The sequence below is a fragment of the Plasmodium knowlesi genome, assembly GCF_000006355.2.
Source record: "Plasmodium knowlesi strain H genome assembly, chromosome: 7".
NCBI lineage: Eukaryota > Apicomplexa > Aconoidasida > Haemosporida > Plasmodiidae > Plasmodium > Plasmodium knowlesi.
In genome coordinates, this window is record NC_011908.2 from 536135 (window position 1) to 560086 (window position 23952).

The 23952-nt window shown below is 39.8% G+C and overlaps 8 protein-coding genes across 8 annotated transcripts; 4 read left to right on the plus strand and 4 right to left on the minus strand.

Annotated features, from left to right (window-relative positions):
* Positions 1-1510: 1510 nt before the first annotated feature.
* Positions 1511-2356, plus strand: PKNH_0711100 (elongation factor 1-beta, putative; the record flags this gene model as incomplete). Its single annotated transcript, XM_002258368.1, has 1 exon — positions 1511-2356. The coding sequence occupies one exon, from the start codon at positions 1511-1513 to the stop codon at positions 2354-2356; it is 846 nt and encodes a 281-aa protein (XP_002258404.1).
* Positions 2357-3220: 864 nt separating this feature from the next.
* On the minus strand, positions 3221-5209 carry PKNH_0711200 (conserved protein, unknown function; the record flags this gene model as incomplete). The annotated part of the gene is made up of 2 exons (XM_002258369.1): positions 3221-4473; positions 4642-5209. 2 exons carry the CDS (start codon positions 5207-5209, stop codon positions 3221-3223), a joined length of 1821 nt encoding a protein of 606 aa, XP_002258405.1.
* Positions 5210-6783: 1574 nt separating this feature from the next.
* On the minus strand, positions 6784-7561 carry PKNH_0711300 (conserved Plasmodium protein, unknown function; the record flags this gene model as incomplete). The annotated part of the gene is made up of 2 exons (XM_002258370.1): positions 6784-7083; positions 7361-7561. The coding sequence occupies 2 exons, from the start codon at positions 7559-7561 to the stop codon at positions 6784-6786; spliced, it is 501 nt and encodes a 166-aa protein (XP_002258406.1).
* Positions 7562-8379: 818 nt separating this feature from the next.
* PKNH_0711400 (protease, putative) lies at positions 8380-10068 on the minus strand (the record flags this gene model as incomplete). The annotated part of the gene is made up of 3 exons (XM_002258371.1): positions 8380-8949; positions 9143-9231; positions 9414-10068. 3 exons carry the CDS (start codon positions 10066-10068, stop codon positions 8380-8382), a joined length of 1314 nt encoding a protein of 437 aa, XP_002258407.1.
* A 966-nt stretch (positions 10069-11034) lies between these two features.
* PKNH_0711500 (conserved Plasmodium protein, unknown function) lies at positions 11035-14058 on the plus strand (the record flags this gene model as incomplete). Its single annotated transcript, XM_002258372.1, has 1 exon — positions 11035-14058. One exon carries the CDS (start codon positions 11035-11037, stop codon positions 14056-14058), a length of 3024 nt encoding a protein of 1007 aa, XP_002258408.1.
* A 737-nt stretch (positions 14059-14795) lies between these two features.
* PKNH_0711600 (conserved Plasmodium protein, unknown function) lies at positions 14796-16709 on the plus strand (the record flags this gene model as incomplete). The annotated part of the gene is made up of 1 exon (XM_002258373.1): positions 14796-16709. The coding sequence occupies one exon, from the start codon at positions 14796-14798 to the stop codon at positions 16707-16709; it is 1914 nt and encodes a 637-aa protein (XP_002258409.1).
* A 2362-nt stretch (positions 16710-19071) lies between these two features.
* PKNH_0711700 (conserved Plasmodium protein, unknown function) lies at positions 19072-19637 on the plus strand (the record flags this gene model as incomplete). Its single annotated transcript, XM_039113928.1, has 2 exons — positions 19072-19201; positions 19549-19637. 2 exons carry the CDS (start codon positions 19072-19074, stop codon positions 19635-19637), a joined length of 219 nt encoding a protein of 72 aa, XP_038969569.1.
* Positions 19638-20503: 866 nt separating this feature from the next.
* PKNH_0711800 (arginine--tRNA ligase, putative) lies at positions 20504-23429 on the minus strand (the record flags this gene model as incomplete). Its single annotated transcript, XM_002258374.1, has 2 exons — positions 20504-21937; positions 22119-23429. 2 exons carry the CDS (start codon positions 23427-23429, stop codon positions 20504-20506), a joined length of 2745 nt encoding a protein of 914 aa, XP_002258410.1.
* Between the last annotated feature and the right edge of the window lie 523 nt (positions 23430-23952).

The following is a 23952-nucleotide window of genomic DNA, read 5'->3' on the forward strand; positions in this document are numbered from 1 at the left end:
GAATGTAGGTGCCGTGTTGGGCATTCGTACTAGTGCAATACTAATACCAGTGTGTTGTATAATAATGGGTCAAATCGCGCAGTTTTTTTTTTTTTTTTTTTTTTTTTTGGTAAATTTTTCCAAGTGCTGTTACATTGTTATGGGTAAGGAGTTACCCAATGGAATTAGCAGGGTGAAAAAAAAAAAAAAAGGGCAATTATTCTACACGGTTAAGCGTATGTGCAAATGTATGTACGTTTCATGTATGTGCATCCCCCCAATGCAGTAACGTAGCGGTGGAGAAAAACTCCTCTCCAGGAGCGGTATCGGTATCTATTTCACCTGGCCCGTTCTGTGTGTTCTATGGTGGGGATAGCGCAAAGAGTAATGCAGATTCTGTGCCTTTTTCCTAATCAAGTAAACTTTACACGCCCTTCCTTTTCAACCACTTTCTGTGAGAAGTGAAATAACATGGGGGAGTGTCCAAACCATGAGATGTGTAAATGGGCATACTTTATGCGAGTAAACTGATTAGCCCCTCCCCTGCATACATATCCTTCGCTCACACGTGGTGGTACACAAAATGGATCCCTCGAGAACTCGCTTTATAGAGGCAATTTGAATAGGAAATTTCAAAAATTGGTAAATCTTCTATTCACTTTAAGGGTTAAGTGGCGAGTTGATCCTTGCCACATTAGCAAAAGTATGCACCCCAGAAGAAAAAGAAAAAAGAACTAATTTTCAATATCCTCCCCATGTAGATAATGTTGCAAAATTGAAATGGTGAAAAAATTCATAAAAAATTTTGGTCCTCCTTTTGTGTAATCCTTTTCTCTCCCCCTTAAACTTCTTATTCCTTGCACCTGTATGGAGGGAATAAAATTTGGGTGCGGCCCCGGCAGAGAGAAAAAAAAAAAAAAAAAAAAAAAAAATGGGCCTTTGCGCGAGGTGATTAAAAGGGCCTGGACTGGCACATAAGCAAGTAGGTATGCGCATAATATACGTACATCCGTAGAGGCATACCCGATCGTGCAAGGTTGCTTAAACATGCGAACTACATCGGTAATCGTCCCTACTTTGGAGAAGTGCAAAAAACGGGGCATTGTTTAACCTCTGCGCATAGGTCAATGTTGCTCCCCTTTCCTTTTCTTCCCCCTAGCCTAGCGCTAACATTAAGTACAGAAAAAAAAAAAAAAAAAAAAAAAAAAAAAATGGTTAAATCGCCTGAACAGTTCATAAAAAGTGAACATTTTTACCCTTGCCGTTCATACGAATTTAAAAAAAAAAAAAATTTTCATTTAGCTACTTTAGCGAAAAGTACTCAATAATTCTTCCTCCATTCGGTCACTCGTACATCGCACCCGTTGTTAAGAAGCATATTAAGCAGATATTCACCTAACGCGCGAAGTAGCAGATTCTTCCTTGTGCGCCCATTCCATTTTAACCATTTGTGCTTTTGTAGCATACAGAATTATAAAACCTCCAGCATAGCTCTCAGCTTTCCATTTCTTTCGCATACCACCCATTCAACATGGCCAGCAACGCAAATTTATTAACCGTCAAGGGCGAAGGGGACTATGCCAAACTGAACGCCTTTTTCGCGGAGCACTCGTACTACCAAAATCACATGCTAAGTGCCATGGATTTGAAGATCTACAATCAGATAAAATGCGTCGTATGTAAAGAAAAGTACCCCCATTTGTATCGCTGGTATAAGCACATCAGCTCCTTAGAAAGTTATGTCACAGAGCAGTTTAAGGATCCAAGCGAAAAGGCGAAAAAAGCGGGAGGTAGTAGCAACGCGCCAGAGAAAAAGAATGTCCCAGAAAATGATGATGTTGATAACGATATTGACCTATTCGGGGACAGCAATAATGATGACCAGAGCATTCTCTTAGAGAAAAAAAAACAGAAAGAAGAAGAGTTAAAAAAGAAGAAACAAAAAGAAAAGGAAAAAAACAGGTCCATTTTAATTATCGAAATCAAGCCCAAATCAATTGACACAGATATTGCTAAAATCCCCAAACTAGTTAAGCAGAAAATTGTTGATGAAAATATCAAATGGGGTGAGGAAGTAAAAAAATTACCCGTAGCATTTGGCCTGTACAAACTTCACATGTCTTGTATTATATATGACGATTTCGTCAATACGAATGACTTGATTGAGAAAATAGAAAACATTGATTTGGATAATGAGGAAGACAAGAAAAAGAGAAAGCTAATTCTCGGCCTGGATGGAGAGGACAACGACGCCAACAGTGACGAGGATGGCGACGACGATGGAGCCAACGAGGACGATGTAAATTATGAAGATGTGGAAGACGACTTGGACTTCCTGGTGCAGTCAGCCGAGATTATTAGCTTCAACAAGTTGTGAGAGGTACATGCTTGAATCAGCCAATAAGTGTGCGCATACATACACATATATATATACATGTGTGCACCTGTTGCGACGAGCCAGTGATGGTTTTCATCGCCCAAGCTAGGCACACATACAGACAAAGTGCACATGCATGGCGAAACTTTATATATACTTCTCTGCGTACCCCTATCACTGAAGCAAAAAATTTACATCTTTCCAAATGCGTGATTTTTTTTTTTTTTTTCTTTTTTTTTTTTTTTTTGCACGAAACATAATAGTATGTTATAACTTTTCATCCTTGCAAGCGCCACTCCACAGTAAAGTGGGGATTTTTCAAAATGGTAAATGCGCGTTGTGAAGTTTGCTTCGTTGGAAAAGCCTGCAAAGGGAAGACATCACTGTTCCAAGCTGTACGGGGTGGATATGCATAAACACGGCCTGATTAAGGATAAAGAATTGGCAGAATTAAAAAATACATATACATGTATATATCATATAGATATATGTATATGTACATATATATGAGCACCGTTCTATGCGGACAGATGTGGTTTATCCCATTTTGAAACAAACGAAAAGTGAAGGTGAAGAAAAAATTATTAAGCGGAAGGTGAACTAAACAGAGGGGGGGGCAATATATTGACCTATCCGAGTCCCTCTTTTTGCACATGTTGTTCCACTCGCAACATGCGTGTGTGATGTGAGAAGCGAGGAATAAATATGCCGAAAGGGCAACAATCTGGGGCTATGGAAAAACAAATAAAGGTCATGCTACATGGGTAAAAAAAAAAAAAAAAAAAAAAAAAAAAAAAAAAAAAAATTAAAATTGTTACAACTCCGCTACAGTGATTCCAAGAAACATCGAAAAGGAGAAGACCCCTACTTGTAACTAACGATAAAGTCATCCTCCTTTATGTGTAAAATAACCGAATCGTTGGGCTGAATCTTAATATTGTATATACCATCAATATACACGATGGTGTTGCTTGTGCAGGTGCGTATATTCACATACTGGCAATCATACACATGGTCGGTAGAGTCGTACACACTATTTTCCACAGGTTCCTTAACGATACACTTCATATGTTTGCTACTGGGATGGAAACAGATGGAATTATTTATGTATTCAGAAAAAATATCATAGTTGATGGGCTGAATGTTCTCCTTCACTACATCATTTTGTATGCGTACAAATTCATCGATAATATTTTTCATTTTTTTTTTATCAATTTTATTAACATTGTATGCCCAAGCAGTGGACCCAGTGCCACTTGTAATTAGAAGACCAGTACTTTTTAGCTTTTTTACAATTTTGTTGTCTATATTTATGTACGTACAAATATTATTTTTGATGGCCTCATATATGTACACCTCGTTAATGCTTCTGTATGTTTTTCCTTCTTCCTCATTGCACCTTTTGATGTACACAGTGATGTACTTCCTCTGCAATTTTCGATGTCGATTCGTCTCGAAGAAGCACTTGAGCGTGTTCCTGGCGTACTCCTCTGCGCTGATGATGAGATTATCCAGGCGCCCGTGCCCCGTGGGCACTAGGGCGATGAAAGGATTGCTGCAGGGTTCGTCAGCACAGTTGTCAGGGTCAGCTTGACTTGTTTTCCCCAGCTGAACCGACTGAGCCATCTTCACCGTGTCGTCCGTATGGTCATTTCCCTCCCCCACCCTCTCATCAGTGACACTGTTGTGCTCGTTTATATCCACACACTCATAACGCAAACTGTTATTCTGCGCGATTCGATCCATCGTGTTCTCATCTTTCAAATAAGATTCTCCCATTTGATATTTATCAGAATTATCAGTCCTCATCATGTTTTCCTTTTCCTCCCTTTCCTTGAGATTCCTAATAAAATTGGACACATCCGTAAAGACGAAATTTTTTTTTTTTTTTTTCTTCTTGTAAATTTGTTCGAATTCTTCAAATGATTCATACGTGTAGTTTATTTCATTTTCCTCGTCTACATGAAAATACTCCAGACACAGTTTCCCTTCAGATCCTCTGGGGTCGCTATTTATTCCAACGAGCTCAATGTGCTTCTTCGTCCCTCCAGAGTTATCGTCTACAATATATTTGTTAGCGATTATGTGCGCGGACTCAAGGTATGTTCCGTCTCCGCCTTGGTGGAAAAAATGGAAAAGAACAACAGGTAGATAGATGTATATTAATCATTCGTTGTATGTACAAGGGGAAACCAAATTCGAAATATGCACATGTGATTTCTATACCCACGCTCATCAGGTGAACACCCCGCCCCCCCCCCCCCTTTAAAATGAGCAAAACTTACCCACGCTGAAAATGGCATCCGGGGAGAAAATGCTGGAGCTGCTAATACATATGTTTTCAATGTTCCGCTTATACGCCTTAAGTATGGACACGTGGGATCGGTATTTGGTCCTCAAAAGGTTAATGATGTTGTTCACAATAAGAGTGTGCGTAAAGTGCGAAATATAAACTGAAAAAAAATTGCGCAAAATATAATCGTCCTTAAATCCTTTCTTCCTTAGATTATCATACTTGGTATACTTTTCGATTAATAAAATTCTATCATATTTTCTTAAAATGACTTCACTGGAGAGGTCGCCACATGTACTGTTTGGCGTGCGACTGGAGGTGGGCTCTCCCAGACAGTTGGGAGTGGTGTGTTCCGTTCCGCCATCATGGTTAACATGGTTAATGCCATCGCTGGTGTCGCTGTCGTTGCTTCTTCCGACACCGCCCCCCGAGGAATATCCACTTATGGCAATTTTCTTACAACTCATGTGCGGATTCTTCATCTTCCACCACTTTGCAAAGGAAAAGTTATTCGTTTTGCAGACCTTGCCAACGGTTATGTGTTTGGGGATGTATGACATGGCACAGTTATATTATCGTTTCATTTAACCTCTCTGTGCAGAGTGGCATCCACGATCATATCGCCGACGCCAGCAGGTTCATTTGCGATGCGATATGGGAAAATACGTGTACATGTGTACATGTATATATATGTGTGTGTGCTTTCTGGAGGCGCCCTCCTGATTTGATGTGATGATTCGATTAACTCGCTGTGATGATCCTGTGAATTAAAGCAACTCCTACCGCGGGAAAGTGGTAATCCCTTTGGAAGGTGTTCAGGGGGAATGCTTATATCTATATGCTAAACTCATGAGAAGATTTTTTTTTTTTTTTTTTTTTTTTTTTTTTTTTTTTTGTTCATATTTTTTTTTTTTTCTTTGACGCTATTTGGAATAGTTTTCACCTGAACCGTTCATACAAAAAAGTTAGCTATTTTTTTTTTTTTTTAGTTTTTCCTTTCGCTTCTTTATCTGTACATTCTCTGCAAAAATTGAGACTTGTTTAACTAGCGGCTTATTGTCCTTGTTTGTTCCCTTTGGCGCGGACTGCTTTTAATTTTTTCTTTTCCCAAATTCCTGGTTGGTCCGCTCTCAGGATCGCTAATTTATTAACATCACTTGGGAGTCCTTTCACACTACCTCGTCGGCATAATTATTGCCATTCAATCTATGTACCCTTTTTATGTCGTCTAAGGTTCTTTTTTTTTCCCCCCCCTTAAACTTGGTTAAATCATCCGTTGGGTTTGTGATAATAGCGCATCGGCTAAAAAATATGCCCTGCGTTGACCTCTTTTTTTTTTTTTTTCTTTTTTTTTTTCGAAATGTTTTTTGCCCTTGCGGGGAAAATCCTGCTCACAGTGGGATTTCCCCCCCGTTGTTAACAGAACGGATAGTTAACCATGCGTATATACCTATTTATGTATATGTGTGTATATATTTTTTTTTAATTTCCCCCCCTTGCGTATCACAAAGGAGGGTGTAGTAAATTTTCCTATGCGGAATGTGTATTTTCTCCCCCTCTACAGGATAATTCCGTTATGGATATTTACGCACATAGTGTTGTACACACCTGTTTTTTTTTTTTGCTTTTCCTTCAATAGGGAATTTCCAGCTGGGTTCTTACAATCCTTGGGGGTTGGTGGGGGAGTACAGAATTGGCAACTCCTGCAAATCCTGCTCCGTTTGTATGGGAACACATATATCTACATGTGACGCATCCTCCTCCCCCTTACCAGATCACTGCAAAAAATGAATGTTCCTTTATTTTTCCGCATATTCCCGTGTATCGCCATTCTTTCGAAGGAAAACTGTGTGCACGTTGGACGGCATGTTTGTTTGGCTTCCGTTTGGTTTGTTCCCACGGGAGGGCGGTATCACCACGATGGGGTGGTTGCGCAGGTCACGCAAATGAACAACAAAAAAAAAAAAAAAAAAAATATATTCACACGAAATGATGAAAAACATTACGAGGGTGGAATGCAGACGGGGAGACAAATAAACAATTTTGGAGGAATTCCCCCCCCCATATCCAAATTGACCAGCCCTCACTAACGTCTAAACCTCCAGAAGAATGAAATGACCTGCATATCAAACTTTTATTTCTTGCGCAGTGTCGCCAGCAACGATGAAGGCAAATTAACCTTCACAATTTTGTCTTCGTGTTTGAACACCGTTATTTGCAAACCAGGCTGCAGGTACTCCTCCGAAATGGCAAATATATTCATGGGTATTTCTATATCTTCATAATTTTCATCCAAACAGACGACAATATTTTTTTGCTTGTCCGTGTACTGTACCTGGACATTTGCTTTGACCGGTTCAATTTTTTCCACCTTCGCCTGGCATGCGAATTTAGCTGACGAACTCTTTAACGTGCTCAGGTCGATGAAGGAGATCTGCGTAGGGGAAAAAAAAGAGCGGGGTAAACGGAGCGAATGATGCAAATGGAGGGAAGTACATTCTGAGGCAAAAAAACCCCGACTTGTACGGGAAACATACACGCAAGGAATGGTCCCTCAATTGGTTAAGCCCGTTGCATGGACGCGCAAAACATCCGGATCACAATTACACATGGGCGTGCTTATCATTTCTGGAGGTATACATTTGTGCATATGAATTGTGCGCATTCCACAGTGTTGGTGCTGTGCCCTATCTCACTCTCTGTTGGTTTACCATGTTCGTTGTGGCTAGTCGGCCCTGCTTGACCTGCCTCTGATCAGTCACTTCACAATACTTGTCATTGTGAAGAAATATGTGGCCACTTCTCAATTCGTTCGCTAGCACTGATACGTATCTTTTGTTTTGTAAAAAAGTTTTACCATCTAACGTGCAAGCCCTGCACAGCAGGTGGATGCTTCGCTGGCTGATCTGCATGGCGCGCCTAAATGGGGCACACGTGGTGTGATAAAATATCTTGGGATTTGTAGGACTTCCTCGTCAGCCCGGTTAATGCAAACCGACCGTTCGCCAGATCGAATGGCAATTTTTATCTTTATCCCTGGTGAAGGGCGCCCTACCATATGGGGACCTAACAAAAGCGTGAATATTCACCTGAATAATTCATAATAATTTTGTGATCACACCAATAGGCACTTTGTGGGAAGGTGTTTTTTCTCCTCAGCAGATAATTCTCTCCTATGTTATGCACAGGGAAAAAAAACGGTATGCGGGGACGAACCAACTTTGGTAAACGCTAGGCTGTTTATTTTATATTCATTATTTTATTTTATTTTTTCCTGGTGTATGTATCCCCGCTTAGCTACTCTCCAGGATTACTTCTCCAAAAAGGTATTATCCAATCCCCGCTGATATATCAGCACGCTCATCGGGGCCGCCAAATTGCAGAACAGCGACACCATTTCGTTCGACCGTCATCATACAGGGTAAATTTATGTGCCGCGAATGGAGACACCCACGTGGAGATCTCCCAAATTATCATATGTCCCGTTAAACCAGTAAAATGCGCATTCAAATGAGAAAATTAATAAAAATAACAGCGTAACGTTTCACACGTATAGGAAGCCGATTGGGCAACCAGTAAGATCACCGCCGACAACGTGCCTGCTCCTGACGTGAGCGGGAAAATTGAACAAATGTGTAAAAAAAAAAAAAAAAAAAAAAAAAAAAAAAAAAAAAAAAATATGAACAGCTCATGAAAAGGAAAAAAAAAAAAAAAAAAAAATATAAAATGGCTAGCTGTACAGGGAGGACAAAAAAACGTAAATGTTCCAAAACGAGTGAATAAGCATAGTAACGAGAATGTTGTCAGTGTATATATAAATGTAAGACCATAGGAAGGACAGGAAAAATAGAGGAAGTAAGTTAAAGATGTTCAAATGGTGAATTGCGAAAAATAGAGAAGAAAACGTAACGGCGTAATGTATATGCATGAACAAATTCAAACTCTTAAGCACAAAAAAACGATAAATGAATTCCTCAAAAAAAGGTGCACTAAAACAGGGACTAATAATGCACAACAGAGTTGAAACAAACTCTCTTCCGCTAACAATATCGTCTATACTGTTGTCCACGTACACTTCGTCTTCACCTTCACCCATGAAACGATTTATTATAAAATTGTTCAACAAATCCACAATGTTGAATACGAAGTGGGAAAAGACGTACCCGTATATTACCTCGAACCACCAACTGCTTTTGTGGCGCAAATTCAAATTGCTTTCATTGTTTAGGAAGTAGGGGTAAAGCAACTTCCTAAATACGACGATGCTGCACCCTACCCATATGAAGTGCCCAGTCAGGATCTACGGGAAGGAGCGATAAAAAAGGTGTATAGGTGTGTATCGGGTAGAGATACATGTATAACACGATGGACACGCGGCAACGCCCACCCATACATTTCGTGAAGGCTGCAACTCATCCTTGCCCATTATGCATGACAAGACGGAGGCAGACTATTTGCGTTAGCTGCGTCTTCGCACAATGAGCATCCCCTACCTGTAGCGACTTCACGACATTTTCCGAGAGGGGGCGACTGAACAGTTTCCAGAGCGTCAAGATGCGCTCCGTGTATATGGACACGTAACCTACGGGGAGGAAAAAGCAATAAAATGAGCAGGTGGAAAAAAAAAAAAAAAAAAAAAAAGGGGGAAATAGCACTCAGCAGTGGTGCACGCCGAGATGTGAGACTTAGGTGCACCGTGTAGTATACAGAATTAATCGAATCGGAAGAACTTTTCACCAACTGTACACTCGTCGCGCCACTCACCCGACAAGACGTAGGACGCAATCAAAAAGAAGCAGATGGAGAGGATATTTTTCCTCTTATTGTCCTGCAGCCTTATGGTGAACCGGTTCAACTGTAGCCTCTGCTTGAAGCTGTGAAAGTGATCCTTGAAACGTTTGAAAGAATATATGGACAATAAGAAAAAGAGCGTGTTGTTCATGTCCAAGCTCATCAAAATATTGGAATGGTTTGGAATTAACTGGTAGGGGAATAAAATGAGGAAGTGTCGAGATAGCATATAAAAGTGAAGAAAAAAAAACGACACAGAAATGGCTAGCTGACTAGCTAACGAGTTTGAGAGTAAATTATTCTGAATGGAGATTAAACCATATTTTACAAATTCGAATGTCTTCCTCAATCGCCTAAAATTCCGATCGTAAAATTCACGTAGGGTATTCTTTGCTTCATTATTCTGTGCTTCATCAATGGAAGTTTTTCCCTCCCAATTGTCTGAAGAATGGGCTTGAATTTTTTTAAGTTTAAAAAGTTGCCTCCTCACTAGAAATGCACTCGACTTAACTGCCTTCCCCTTCGCTACTCTCCCCCCTTCGTATGTCACTATTATGTTTTTTTTTATGTTGAAGCACCCGACGTACAACTGCAGAATTAGGACAATACAAAAAAAATGAAGCATCATCTTTTTCCTGTTAACATTTTCGTTGCGTGTGTATCTATGTGCGGGGGTGTCTCCTCTATTGGTCTCTTCATTTTGGGCCGCTCATGGGAGGGGGGGGGCTCCACCCGTCCGTTCGTATTCCTCTGGTATCGTTCCTAAGTCTGGGTGCCTTGGCGGGAGTCCCTTGGTGAGAATCCCTTGCTTTGTATCCACTAATTTTAGCACCCTTTGGCTAGCTCGCGCGCACCTACAGCTCCAATTAGCTGATTCCTTTTTTTTTCCCCCCCGATTGGAAACAGAAGTAACTGCCCCTTTCGCTACGACAATCGAGTGAGAGAGGTTTTTTCTCTTGGTTCTTATGTACCCGAAAAAGGTGCAACTGGCGAGATGGTGAAATTTAGGAAAAGAATTCGCACCTCCCGCCTGAACACTGCAGGTGAATTGGAGAAAAAGTGCAACCGTGAAACGCGTCGTATGAACACCATTTGTGGAGCTTCAAGGGTCTCCAACTTCGTGAGAAGTGGGGATATGCAAAAACGCATCCTCTGAGTCATTCACAATTTTTCACACGGAGTGGCGGAGAGACGTAACCTGCCACGCCACAGGAGTGGGATGTACACGCAAGAGCGCGCAGTTGTGAGAAAAAAAAAAAAAAAAAAAAAAAAACTCGACCAAAAAAAATTGCCCCATTTTTAACTTCAACCGGTTAGAAACACAGTGGAGAATTCTCCCCCATTTTTTTAAGGTCCCCAATAAGCTAACCCTATATTTTCGTTACAATTTTAGGATGCCAGTTGAGGACAAGAAAATGAAAAGCAACTCACTGATAAGGTAGGAGTATATCCTCCCCGAAGACCTGGCTACCGTGCGGACGATATTAAGCACAACTTGGCACAGCCAAGAACTATCACTCTTTCCCGCGAAAGAGCATACCTGTCCACGCACTTTCCCACCGATAGAGAGTAACCTTACCGCAGTGCCACGCGAATGGATCAGCACACCGTCTTGAAGGAGATAAAAGAGAGCAAGAACAACTGCGAGGCCTTCTTTGAACTGCACTTTAGGGGGTTCCTACCACGTGGGAGAGGGGTCGAATATGAAGAGGGGATCACAGCAGAAGAATCAGAAGAATTGGAAAAAAAAGTTCACTCATTATGGGAAGAGGTAAAAGCGGAGAAGGAGTACATAGATGGGGAGATAAAGACCGAGGTAGAAGAGTACAGGAGCATGGTAATCGAAACGAAGACACATGTGGAGGCCATGCAGTTTGAAATGGAGAAAGTGTTCAGTAGCATTAACGTGGAAGATCTGACGGTGCCTGTTGGGGAAGGCAACCTGGATGGAGGTGTACTACAAACATGGGAGGAAAATAATTGGAAAAGCGCTACCTCCTGCAGTAGCGACAGTGTTAGAAGTGGGAACGCAGAGGTGGGTCGTCACCATAGGGATGACCCCCACCACGACAGGCACGACACGCACGACACGCACGAAACGCACAACACGCACGAAACGCACAACACGCACGAACTAGAGAGTGTCCTTCGAAAAAGCGTCGACGCGAAAAGCAGACTGGAGAATATCAAAAAAGGATTGCTCTTTTTAAAGGCATTCCCATCCTTAAAAAAAAACATGAACGAATTATTTTTAATTGTAAAAAATGTACAGCTAGATATAAATGAAAAAATAAAAAAAGCAATTATGTTACACTCCAATATGCTCTACATAAATGAGCATGAAGAAATTATTTCCTATTTTAAAATTTATTTGTCTTCCCTTGATGTGTCACTATATAGTGCAGAATTTTTTGAAGATTTTTTTTCCCTTCTAAATAGCGTTCTCTCATCTTTCCTGATCGATAGTAGTGTCCAGATCGACTTGAAGAAAATTGTGCGCATTTACGTACAGACCATCTGTACTTATTTGAAGTTTCTCCACATGTACGTGTATTCTGAGGGGTACGTGATTGAGGTGATTACAAAACAGATTGTTCATTTTATGGTGGGAAATTTTCGGAAAACTTTCTTCAAATTCACACAATCCGAGACAGGGTTGGCTGTCCACAACGCAGTGATAAACTATTATGAATACTTCACAACATTTATTGAGGAGCACCAGGAGGCTATGCGGTGTCTCGTCCGGCAAATTTGCGCAGAAGTTGCCACAGTTGTCCAAACTGTCAGGGAAACTGATGAAGGAGACCAAGTGGACCACCACGAGGACGAGTTCTTCGTGGGGCTGTACAAGGAGGCAATCGAGGTGGTGGGTCACTTGGTAGGAGAGCATACGAAGCAATTTCACGACGAAAAATCAAGCACGAATAAACGGAAAGGGACTGAGACGCACAAAATTATGGATGCACTGAACGTTAGCGTGAATATACTTTCCAACTCTCCCTTCCTCATCGGAAAAAAAAACATGCTAAGTAGAATACTAAAGGAGGCAATTTTTATGAACGACAATATTATGGCAGAACATGTAGTAAACCTGAGTGACACCTCCCATTTTGACATGCATTGCTTCGAAGAGGTGAACAGAAAAGTTAGCACATTTAACCGAAATGACATAATGGCGGAGAATAAGCTAGAGAATTTTTTTACGCATCTGGAAGAAGACATCACCAAAATCATTCAAAAAAAAAAAAATGAAATAAATTCAAAAGAGATATTCAATACTCCTTTTTTTAAATTCATCCCTTTTTTTTCATTCACTTTTAATCATGATACAGAATTTCTTTTGCTCTTCATTAATGTATACAACTTTGTGTATGAAATAATTTACAACATCAAGGACCAAATACGGAGGAAGGAGGAAAATGAAAAAAGAAAAAGGAAAAGCTTGACAGGCATTCATGCTGAACATGACAACGAAGAGGATAAAGGTGATGATGGCGCTCGCTATCTCTGCATGAAGCAGGAAATAGACTCTTCCAATGAAGTCATAGAGTACGTGAAAATTGCCATGACGACCTTTATTAAAATCCTTAACACCTTTGTTAATATTACAAAATTGTATGAATCCTTTGGGAAGTATCTTTTCGAAAGAACTTATGGCCATTTTATGAGTAGAAGTGTGATCAACGGTATTTCCAAAAGTTATCTGAACAGACAGGAGAAGTACCCCCCGGGGGTCGATCTCAACATTGCCCACGTTCACGCGTATTTCGAGAAGGGTGACTTTCCCAAGAGGGTTCCCTCCACAGAAAATACCAACGGAGAGTTCACTGTGCGAGAAGAATTGCGTAAAATGAAACATGATGATCACCACACAATATCACAAGGAGAGCAAGGAGATGGCTTCCCAAATGAAGAACCTCCCTCTGAGGTCGAGGTGGACGAGAACGAGTGCGGAAAACATCTACTAAAATCATCTCTGTGCAAATTGAATGACATAAAAAATACCATTATAAAAAATATCATTCAGTTGGCCTTAATCCCACTGTACAATTACACAAATAAATACACTGTCAAGGTGGGTGCTCTTCGGAAGGAAGACAAGGTGGACAAGTCGGATCCAGACGAAAACATTTGCTTCATCGTAGAAACCATATTCTTGTACATTCAGATATTCCATGAGCACGACAGTAAATACTTGATGGATCTTCTATTCGAACAAATGGCCGAGATGTTCCTTTCCTCTGTAAGCAGTATTTCCCACTTGAATGAAACACTGCTTCGCCAATTACAGGCAGACACGCAATACTTGATAAATGTTTGCAAAAGATTGAAGGTGAGGAATTACAAACCTTTTTTTTTGTTCAGCTGCTCGCTTTCTTTTCTTCTCACACGGAGGAGCAGAGAAGGAAACCGCGACGATTCGTCAGAGTTGCGTGTCGATCCGTCAGATGTGCGTGTCGATTCGTCAGAGTTGCGCGCCGAGGTCCAAGCCTACCTGAGCGACTGTGCCAAGTGGGATGGGCAAGACCAGGAAAGCGTACACCCTTTGGGCATAACGAGTGATGACGCCCCAATTGTCGAGGCGCATGTCACGCGGTTCCTCTCGTGCCTCAAGTGAGGGAAAGGGCTCCCCCTGAGGTTCGGTCATCGGGCCGCGCATTTGTGGTGATTACATCGTTGAGTGTTTTTTCCCCTCTGCAATATCGCTTCACTTCAAATTGCGTGATTTTTTTTTTTTTTTTTTTTTTTTTTTTTTTTTTTTTTGCGTAACAACAATGGCATGTGAAGAATTCCCCTATTTCTCCGTTGCCCTCACTTCGCCGCGTTACTGCGGGTCGATTTTAATTTTTGCGCTTTCCCCATTTGGGGCTTGCCCTTTTTGCACCTCGCATGTTCTTCTTTCAACCAATTTATGCAGCCGTGTAATAAACAAACAAACAAACGAGCAAACCAGTTAAAAACAAGCATTACGATGAGGAGAAGAAAAAAAAAAAAAAAAAAAAAAAAAAAACGCAATGATGTAAGGCTGCGAACGAGCAGGCCGTCCACATGAACTGTGCCCACTTTATTGCGGGGTGTTTTTGCGAATTTTGGGGAAAGGACCCATCTGCAGATGGAGGACGGGAGGCACTGAAAACTGAGCTTCCCCTTTTTTCAGGGAACCCTCGTAGAGGTTCATTAAAATTAACTGATACAAGGTGATCGCGCAAGTACGATGCAACGGGGCCCTCCGAAATGTGAACAGCTCCTTATGGCCACTCCCACCATGACAGTATTTTGTCAATTCAGAAGTGCCATGATACAGTGGCGAAATACACACAGGACCAAATCGAGTCTTTCATTTTTGCAAGAAAAATGAAACATGTGCAAAAACACGTGCAATTCCTCCTGTTGTGCATTCTTACGCTACTACTTAGCGAAAACAAAAGTGGCGTTAATAACCTGGGGGTGATGAAGCGCAGATCCGACTATGTCCCACACTTGACGACAAGTGGAGACGAAAAAAGAAGAAGAACCAGATCCAAGTGCCGAGGGAAAAATACACTATTCTTGTACATTCCCAAAGGAAATCTGTGGAAAAGAAATGTGGGAAGTGCATGTGAATGGGAAGACAGACTGAGGGGAAGAGATTTGCACAAAGGTAGCAAATTCAAACGACTTTTTTTCGAAAGGAACGGAATAAATGTCCCACAAGATGTTGCCATGTTTGGGAAGATGAATATATACTATGTGAGGGAAAGCGTATACGATCGGGCCAAAAATAATTTAGTGCCAAATGAGGTGCACTCTGAGAGCATTGAGGAGTTAGAGCAGGATGAAACCACTGGGGGGGGAAAGGAAAACGGCACAGTTGAGGGGGGAAAGGAAAACGGCACAGTTGAGGGGGGAAAGGAAAACGGTACAGTTGAGGGGGGAAATGACGCCTCCTCGGTGGACTTGAAAAATTCAATGGAAACAGATGGGTACAAAATGGCAAGGACACAAACAGGGCCCCCGGCGAACGGAGAAAACATTTTCAAATATATCAATCAGGAACGAGACTACATTGCTCATGTGGGAAATTCTCCGAAGGTAGACGTTTACGAAAGAAGGTACAGAGCGGACGAGCAGAAGATGCAGCGCATGTTCGAAAATATTAATGAAGTGAACATACAGCTGTTGAAGGACATGAAAAACATAGACGAGAAGGAAAAGCTCATAAACAAAAAGGTGATACAAAAAGTGAGGGAAGATATTAAAAGGTTCCAGGAAAAGGATGAAATTATGGACATTCATGGGAATGTTATGCACCCATCTTTGGCTTCGTCCACGAGCAGTAGCGGAAAGGGGAAAGGGAAGGATGACGGAAAACAGAAAAATGATCTCCTTGCAGATATGGACGAAGAGGAAAAAAACGAAGTTATCAAAAAACTCTACATGGTTGAAAAGAAGACCGATAAATATTTAGAAGAAAATGTCTACTTGGTAATGCAAACGTGGCTTCCAGACATGCGAATTGATGACACTCTCATCGTCATCGACAACGTAGAAAAATTTTACAACGACTTTGACATAAAGAAATATCATGAAAAATTCAACCAAGCAAAGGATACAAATTTTGCATACGATTTGAATTCTCACATAATTGAAAATGTTCCAAATGACATTAATGAAGATCCCCAAGTGGAATGTGAAAATGTAAATTCATACAACAGTACATACAATAAATTAAATAGTTATAACCTGAAGAGGTACACATATACATACACGACGAATGATAATATGGATACGAAATTTACGAAAAATGAACCGTTACCTCCTGTTGTTATAATTAACACAAGAAAAAATTTCATGGTCCAAGAATGGGAATGCAAAAACTTCAAGAATAGACAGAAAAGAAACAAATCTCAGGAATATACAAGGATCCAGAGAGCATTTCGACCCTTTTCTTATATCGACCTTAGTGATATAACATGCATTTATAAAAATAATTTTCTCCAATTGAAAATGAAAATGTGCCATCGGAAGTTTAAGGATGATGTGTACCCCTTTTTTGTTCCCATTAATAAAACCCCAGATGAACTCCTTGATTTCCAGGGGTATAAAAAAAATGGCGATTACGCTTGGTCCTTTTTTTGGCACCATTTTAAATATGACCAAGACACCGACTATGGCTTCCTGAACAGAAACGTAAAATTAAACTTAACCGAAACGAAATTTGAAAACGTGAACAAGAAGAAATCCAAAAAGATTATGCGCAAAATTTTGAAGGAAACCAAAGGGGTATGAACGGGAAGGCGCTTGAGGAGAACCTCGCAAACGTGTAGTGGATGTCCACGTTCACTACTTGTTTTTCCGAAATGGGAAAAAATGCAATTTTGATACGTTTACTTGTCAAACCGTTTCTTACCCTTCTCACAATTGAATGGATATGTGGTCCTCCACCCTTTCTCTTAAGTGTCATGTGCCTTACCGTTTGACAATTTAGTGTATTTGTAAAATTCGCAATGAAAATTAAACACTGCTACTCATGGATGGACAAATTCCGCGCGCTTTAAATGTGGATGTGAGCTGGGATATCTGCACGAAGTATGGGGGTGGAAGTTAAGCTTGTGCTTTCTTCCCAAACGCATCATCAATCCATAGTAGGTCACTGCAACGTTGCCTTTTATTTTTTTTTTTTTTTTTTTACCCAAATTGACAATTTGCGTTTCACCAAAATGCGAAAAGCAGACGCGTTTAACATGTGCGTACAGTTTGTTAACCCCTTACGAAGGGGGTGTTCTTCTTTTTTACCTGTCAATCCTGGCGGCTGTGTTAATTGTGCACTCCTTAACTACTATTCCTCTATGTGAAAGAATTCGGTGAAACAGGACGATTGCGTCGTCCACTCATTAATCTTCACACTTGTTTCGTTTATGCGATAAATCGCAAAATGCTGTTACTAACAAGCGGGAAATTACATAAGTGGATATACGCCCATCAGCCACAAGGGTATACTAACTTGTACAGCCAAAAAAACATGTCATATGAATGTGTTAATAAAAAAAAAAAAAAAAAAAAAACTTTAACCAAGTGCTTCCCCTTTTTATGAACAAGTCAGCCAAAAAAAAAAAAAAAAAAAAAAAAAAAATGGAACATTTCAATTTCTCTTCAGTGTGACTATTACACACGAAGAAAAAGAAAAAAATCGGTTAAATCTGCTTTTCGTGGAGAAAACAAATTTTGAATAATAAAAGGGGGATAACGACAAAAAAAAAAGGAAAACATAAAATTAAAAAGGGAATGTTTTTAAAGAACAGCACAAAAGTTGACAACAAATGGAAGAGACGCACAAACCTGGTGTAGAAAAAAAAAAAAAAAAAAAAAAAAAAAGGACTAGCTCGTTTTCATTCTGGCGCTAAAAAAAAAAAAAAAAAAAAAAAAAAAAAGCAGCCACAAAGCTGTAAAAGGTTGTCAAATTTTTATCATAAATTAGCTAAAATTTAAATAACAAAATGACCACAAAGAGATCAAAAAGTGACCGCAAAGTAATCGTAAAATGATCAAGAAATAATTGAAAATAATCAGAATTTTCACGAAACAACAAAAAGAACAACCAAAGATCAATCGCAAATAACGCAAATTTAACCTGGTTGACCAAAATTAATCAAATTGACCAAATTAACCAAATTGACCCCCAAACAACAACACAACATGTGCACCAAATTTGTCCTTTGAAGAAGAAGAAGAAAAAAAAAAAAAAAAAAAAAAATGTAAGAGAAGAGAATAATTATGTACAAAATATTATGTGAAATGGAATTAAAAAAGAGAAAGTAAAAAGCATCCCATATCACATATACTAATCCCAATGTTTTTATTTCACGAAGAGAGCTTGTGCAAATTCATGTGTTATAACCTACTCACTTGTTAACGTGAGGCGTACTTTGTGGCGACGCCCTTAATATATATGAGCACGTGAGTCTGCTGATGTGTTTATGTTAATACCTTTACGCACGCGTGCACACATGGGCATGTACACGTGGTCCTATACACATGTGCGAATATACACACGCACGTATATAGATAAATATCTATGCCGCTGTGTAAGCCAGAGTTTCCCCCACGGGCCTTTGGCAGTCGCCTTCAAACAGCACCAGAGGAAGCAGCCCAAAAGAGCAGAGCGAGCAACTGGTCAGCAGGAAAGCGGCGACAGTTGTTGCGCCAGGAACAGAGGCATATGATTGTGCACTTGTGTAGAGCAAACGGAACAATTTTTCCGATGCACGCATCTGTCAGATTGCACCCTTCCGCCTTCCCCAATTGAGTGCAAAGACTATTTTAAAATTCACCCATTTTTCTATTTTTTTTTTTTTTTTTTTTTCAAGGCAAGGAGAATCCACCCCAGTTATAAAGCATCGCTTCAAACATACCTCCGTGCACTTTGTATAACCTGCTCACAAGTACAGCTTCTTATTTTCTTCACAACGTTGCTGTGTGCAAATATATTATTAACATATATTCATAGAAAAAAAATAAAATAAAATAAAATAAAATAAAATAACGCAACAGGAAGCAGAATTAATTTGTTTCCATGACTTACCTATGATCTATATCCTTGAACAATGCGTCCTCATACCACATATCCGCATGTTGCCTTTTCTTTTTAGAAATGGGATGCACACAATCTAAGGCGGACGAACCAAAAGGTCGAAGCAGAAGTATGGACAGGCAGAAGTCAGCGAAAGAAGAATATGAACGGCGTGAGAGCAAGAGACTTTCTGCTCTTGATTCGCACATAGGTTAGCAAGTTTAAAAAAAAAAAAAAAAAAAAAAAAAAAAGCACAACAAAGTGGAGCCAACTGCATGTGATGATATGTGTAAAGAAATGCCAAATTGTTTTGGTCTATGCGAGTCGATGTTGCCTACATGTGGAAAAAACGGATCGCTCCATTGTGCATTTTTTTTTTTTTTTTTTTTTTCTTCCATTAATTTTGTTACTTCTCCACAAATAGGACATACAATGACACAGTCATAAAGTGCAATGTGCGTATCTGCATGCCTGAGCATATATTCTTGTCCCGTCTTCAACATTTTCGCTTTTTCCACACCACGTTGCCTTTTTCCCCCCTTCCGCTCCACTCCACAGGAAAGCGCAAGCACCTCGATATAAAACCGCCACCAGTGAAGGCCATCCCTAAAGTTTCTCCAAAAGGCATAGTAAAAAGGAGCAATTAAATTTTAACAAAACAAAATTAGTAAATGTATTTTAAATATTTGTCTTTTTTATGCTTTTTATAAATATCTAATGTTGAATTTTGAAGGATGACACACGAGAACAGAGAAAAAAAAAAAAAAAAAAAGAAAAAAAGAAAAGAAAAGAAAAAAAAAGAATCGAGTCTCCATTCTACACGCGTGAACAAAAGTTGCATGGCTCTGCATGTGCCTTTTGTAAGTGTGCAAGCCATGCAATGTAGAACAAACACATGCATTAATTTTCCCTTCGGATGTGGAGAAGAAAGAAATTTTCCGCTCCATTTGAAGATTTAAATGATGGTATTTGTAGAAAGATCACCCTCCTTTTCAAGATCTCCCTTTTCAAATGTACAACCTTTTACAATATAGCTTCTTTCTTTAATTGGATTTTCTCTTTTATCTCACTATATATCTATCATACCAGCTAGTATCATCCATCCCACACGCGAGTGCTGATCTACTACATGCCCAAGCATATGTTTCTGTCATATTTTTTTCTCCTCACAACATTTGTTTTTTTTTCTTTTTTTTTTCTTTTTTTTTTTTTTGGGGGTTTGCTACTCCTGCATGTCGGCGCGAATGCTAACCCATTTGATTGCAAGCTTATTCTAGTGAATATCGTGTTCACGTTTTTTCTTTTTTTTTGTAAATTGTGAAAAATCCAATTTCACTTTGCCAAAATGGTGCATGCGCCAGGAGGCAATTAATAAAAGCTTTAAACGTTTAACATTTCTATAGGGGGAAAAACTCGCCATGGGGTTAAAGGGGGGGGTGGAGGATATTCTTAAGAAGGCCCCCTTTCGGTGTGTGCATACAAAAACAGTCGGCGTGTGGTACGTAGGCACCTTCTACAAATCCGCAGCCCGCGGTCCAGAATCACGTTGCCCAGAGTTCACCAGTTGCAAATTTAGCATTTTAAATATTCTTCTAACGAGGGTGAGGTATGTTTGCATAATGAGTACTTCAAAAATTCGGTTAAAAATGAACGTTTCGATTTTTCCTGATTGTTCAGGTAAATTTTCGTCTTCGCGTAGGTCGACAAGGCCGCTGTTTTTGATGAGAAGATACAGTTCCGTTTGGGTTATCCAATCGATGATACTTTCCGTTCGGTTTGGCGCATTTTCTTCTACTGCATTTTTGACGTGTTCCTGTACCTCCGCTTCCCTCAAACCATTTAATGTTTTCAAAAAATTATGAGCACTTGCGCTTTCTAAATGGGGAATAAACTTCTTCAAAAATCTGCTCTGGAGTAGGGGTTGCATTTTTTGTGACAGAATGAATAGAAAGGAGCACAATCTGTCTACGCCGTAGTTGCGAGTCACTTCCTCCGTGACATAGTTAAAATGAATAATGTGTAGCATCAATTTTTTTAAATTATTTTCAATCAGCACGTTTTTTCTTATTGACATATGGGAGGAGTAATCGCCTTTTTTTCTATTCCCCAAAATGGAAGAGACTTCATTGTAGCAATTAATTATGAAAAGATACTCCGTGTGAGAATGCTTAAGAATGCTTGTTATTATTTGTCTTTTATAATTTTTTACAGACAAGTAAGAATAAATAAGTGACGACAAAAGGAATTTTTCTCTGTGTTTCTTCTCCATGTGTACTTTGTTTAAATTTGTTTGTTCATTTTTTTCATGCGCATTATTATTAGTTAACTTAACATTTTCCAGCATATCCTTAACGGAAATATTCTTTTTACACAAATCTTTTGTTTTCATTTTCTTGTTTTCTGAGTTGAGCACAAAACCGTAATTGAGACATATACATTCAACATCATCGGAGAGAATATGTGCAAACCTTGCTATGGAAAAAATTTGCATAAAATGTTTCCTTTGATTTTCATCAACCACATATATTATTTTGTTGGCTTTCTCATGTACCACTCGATAGTGTATTGCGGCTAAGTCAATGGCTGCATAGGTGAAGGCTACATCGTTCTCAAGAGTCACTAAGGTGAAGTTCTTCTTTAATTCATCCACGCCGTTCCTCTTGACTTGATCGAGAAGTTCCTGTGTCACCTGAACAACTTCGTAGTGCTCCTCCTTGGTGCTCAGTATGTGGGTGTCTTTCCTCCGGTTTGGAGTGCACCCACCATTGACACTGTTCATTCCGACTTGGTTGCTCCTCAGCAAAAGGCACGACTTTCCCTCCAGATGAAAAACCATATTGGCGTCTTGGAGTCTCCGCAATATGGTCGGCACAAACTTGACGTAGAAACTCTCCCCCTTGTCTATCAACTTCTTGATTTTCATTTTATTCAAAATTTCCTTGTTTGCCTAGGGAAGGGAGAAAAAAAAAAAAAAAAAAAAAAAAAAAGGAGAATGAGAATGATCAGGGAACAAATGTACCAACCCCTGTGCAATTCAACAGTGCAAAAGGGTTGGTGGAAGGATTGTACATTATAGTAAGTGATGATATAGCGCTTCCATGACATGTCCACCGAAGCTACTTGCTTACTCGCTTGCTACTCTTGCATATGTTATCCCACAAGGCAATCATCTTCTCATCCTTTTCGTACATCATGCGTAAGCTACTCTTACTGATCCTTTTAAATACATCCGATGAGGTAAAAAGCTTCTTCCCCATTCTGTATGCAAATTCAATGTTAGCTAGATTTATATTTTCCCATTTAGATGGGTCCAACTGTTCATAACCTTTATTAAACTTTTCCTCCTTCAAGCTGTTCTCCAACTTCCTGTAGATTTCTTCCTCCACAACTTTTTCTGATTCTTTCTCTACTTCAGATTCTGTATAATCTGCACTTACACGATGCTCTACATCTATGTGTTTATTCATCTGACCGGTGGATATGCAGGGCGTTCTACACCCTTTGTACGATTCCGCCTTGTCATCATTATCAGCTCCACTAATGTTATGCACTTTCTCTCCATTTATTTTCCCCCCGGATATTACCTCGTAAGGAAACATAATAAGAAAACTTAAAACTATTGCGAGATTCATGTTCCAGTCTCCTATATGGCTTCTGCATTTCACAGAATAATTCAAGGAACGGAAAATGTTACTCAATGCATTTCCAAGAAGGAGCGACTTAAGATGTCCCATGTGCATGTTTTTCGCCATATTTACTCCACAAAAATCTAGCAAAACGGTGGATTTTTCTCTTTTTCGCGGATTCTCCATTTCAGGGTTGTTGTTACTTGCGTAATCTACGCCTACTGGAGCTGTACCAATGTGGGCTCTTCCTTGCCTGTAAAACTGCAGAAAATCCCGCAACACGAACGCATCAGCAACTCTGATGTTGAGTATCCCATTGGGGGATATGCGTATAGAATCAATTAGCTCTGCATCTGCTCCTTTAAAAATTCGAAGGACCTCACTGCGCACATCTTTTCCTTTTCCTAAAGAATGCTCCAAAAATAAAATCACACTCGACTGGTATTCATAGTCGTCGAAAATTTTGTTGTCTTCAAGGAGGCAATGCTTGGGGAGATTCACATTTTCGTCTTTCAAAATTTGTTTCGCAACATTTTGCAGATTGTTATTTAGGATGATGTGCAGGTCTCCACGTGGGGTGTCTATGTCATTACTTGAATGATGCACTTCCTCATCGGGGGCGTGTCCTTTATTTTCCACCCTCTTTTCGGGGATCCATCTTACCGCCTGAGGAAGCCTAACATAGGCAGTTCTTCCCCTTACGCCGGGATAATAAACGTTCCAGAGATGTTCATAATTTATGGAAATCTTACTCAGCTGGAAGCATCTCAGGCAAGATCGGAAGAGAAGAATTAGCAAGGCGGCTCTAAACATTATCCATTATTTTTTTAGGGGGGGAAAAACCCACAAGACCCCCATGCGATTTCCGCTCAGGGCAACAAGAGTTAACTTTCCTGATTGCAACATAGGTTATGTGCCATTCTCTCACCATTTGGCTCATTCAAAAAAAAAGAAAAATGTTCTTCTTCCCCACTGCTTGACTTACCCATAGTGGATGCAAAAAAAAAAAAAAAAAAAAAAAAAAAAAAAAATAGAGGATTTTTTCAGAATGTACCCTCCATCAACCTGCACCAATAATCAAAGGAAGGGGAGATCCACAAACTAGGTTGAAACGGTACCTATGAATGGAGGAGGTGGCTTGACCCGAGAGAAAAAATAAACCAATCATAGAAAAGATATCAAAAATGAACTCTTTGGCGAACATAATTTTAGGCTGTTTTTATTGAAAATGGCTAATTCGTATTAAGGTGGTATTGTACACTTCCGCATGTGGGCCTTTTCCTCACCGTTCCGAATTTTACAGAACGAACGTACAAAAGGAGAGATTTAAAGAGGA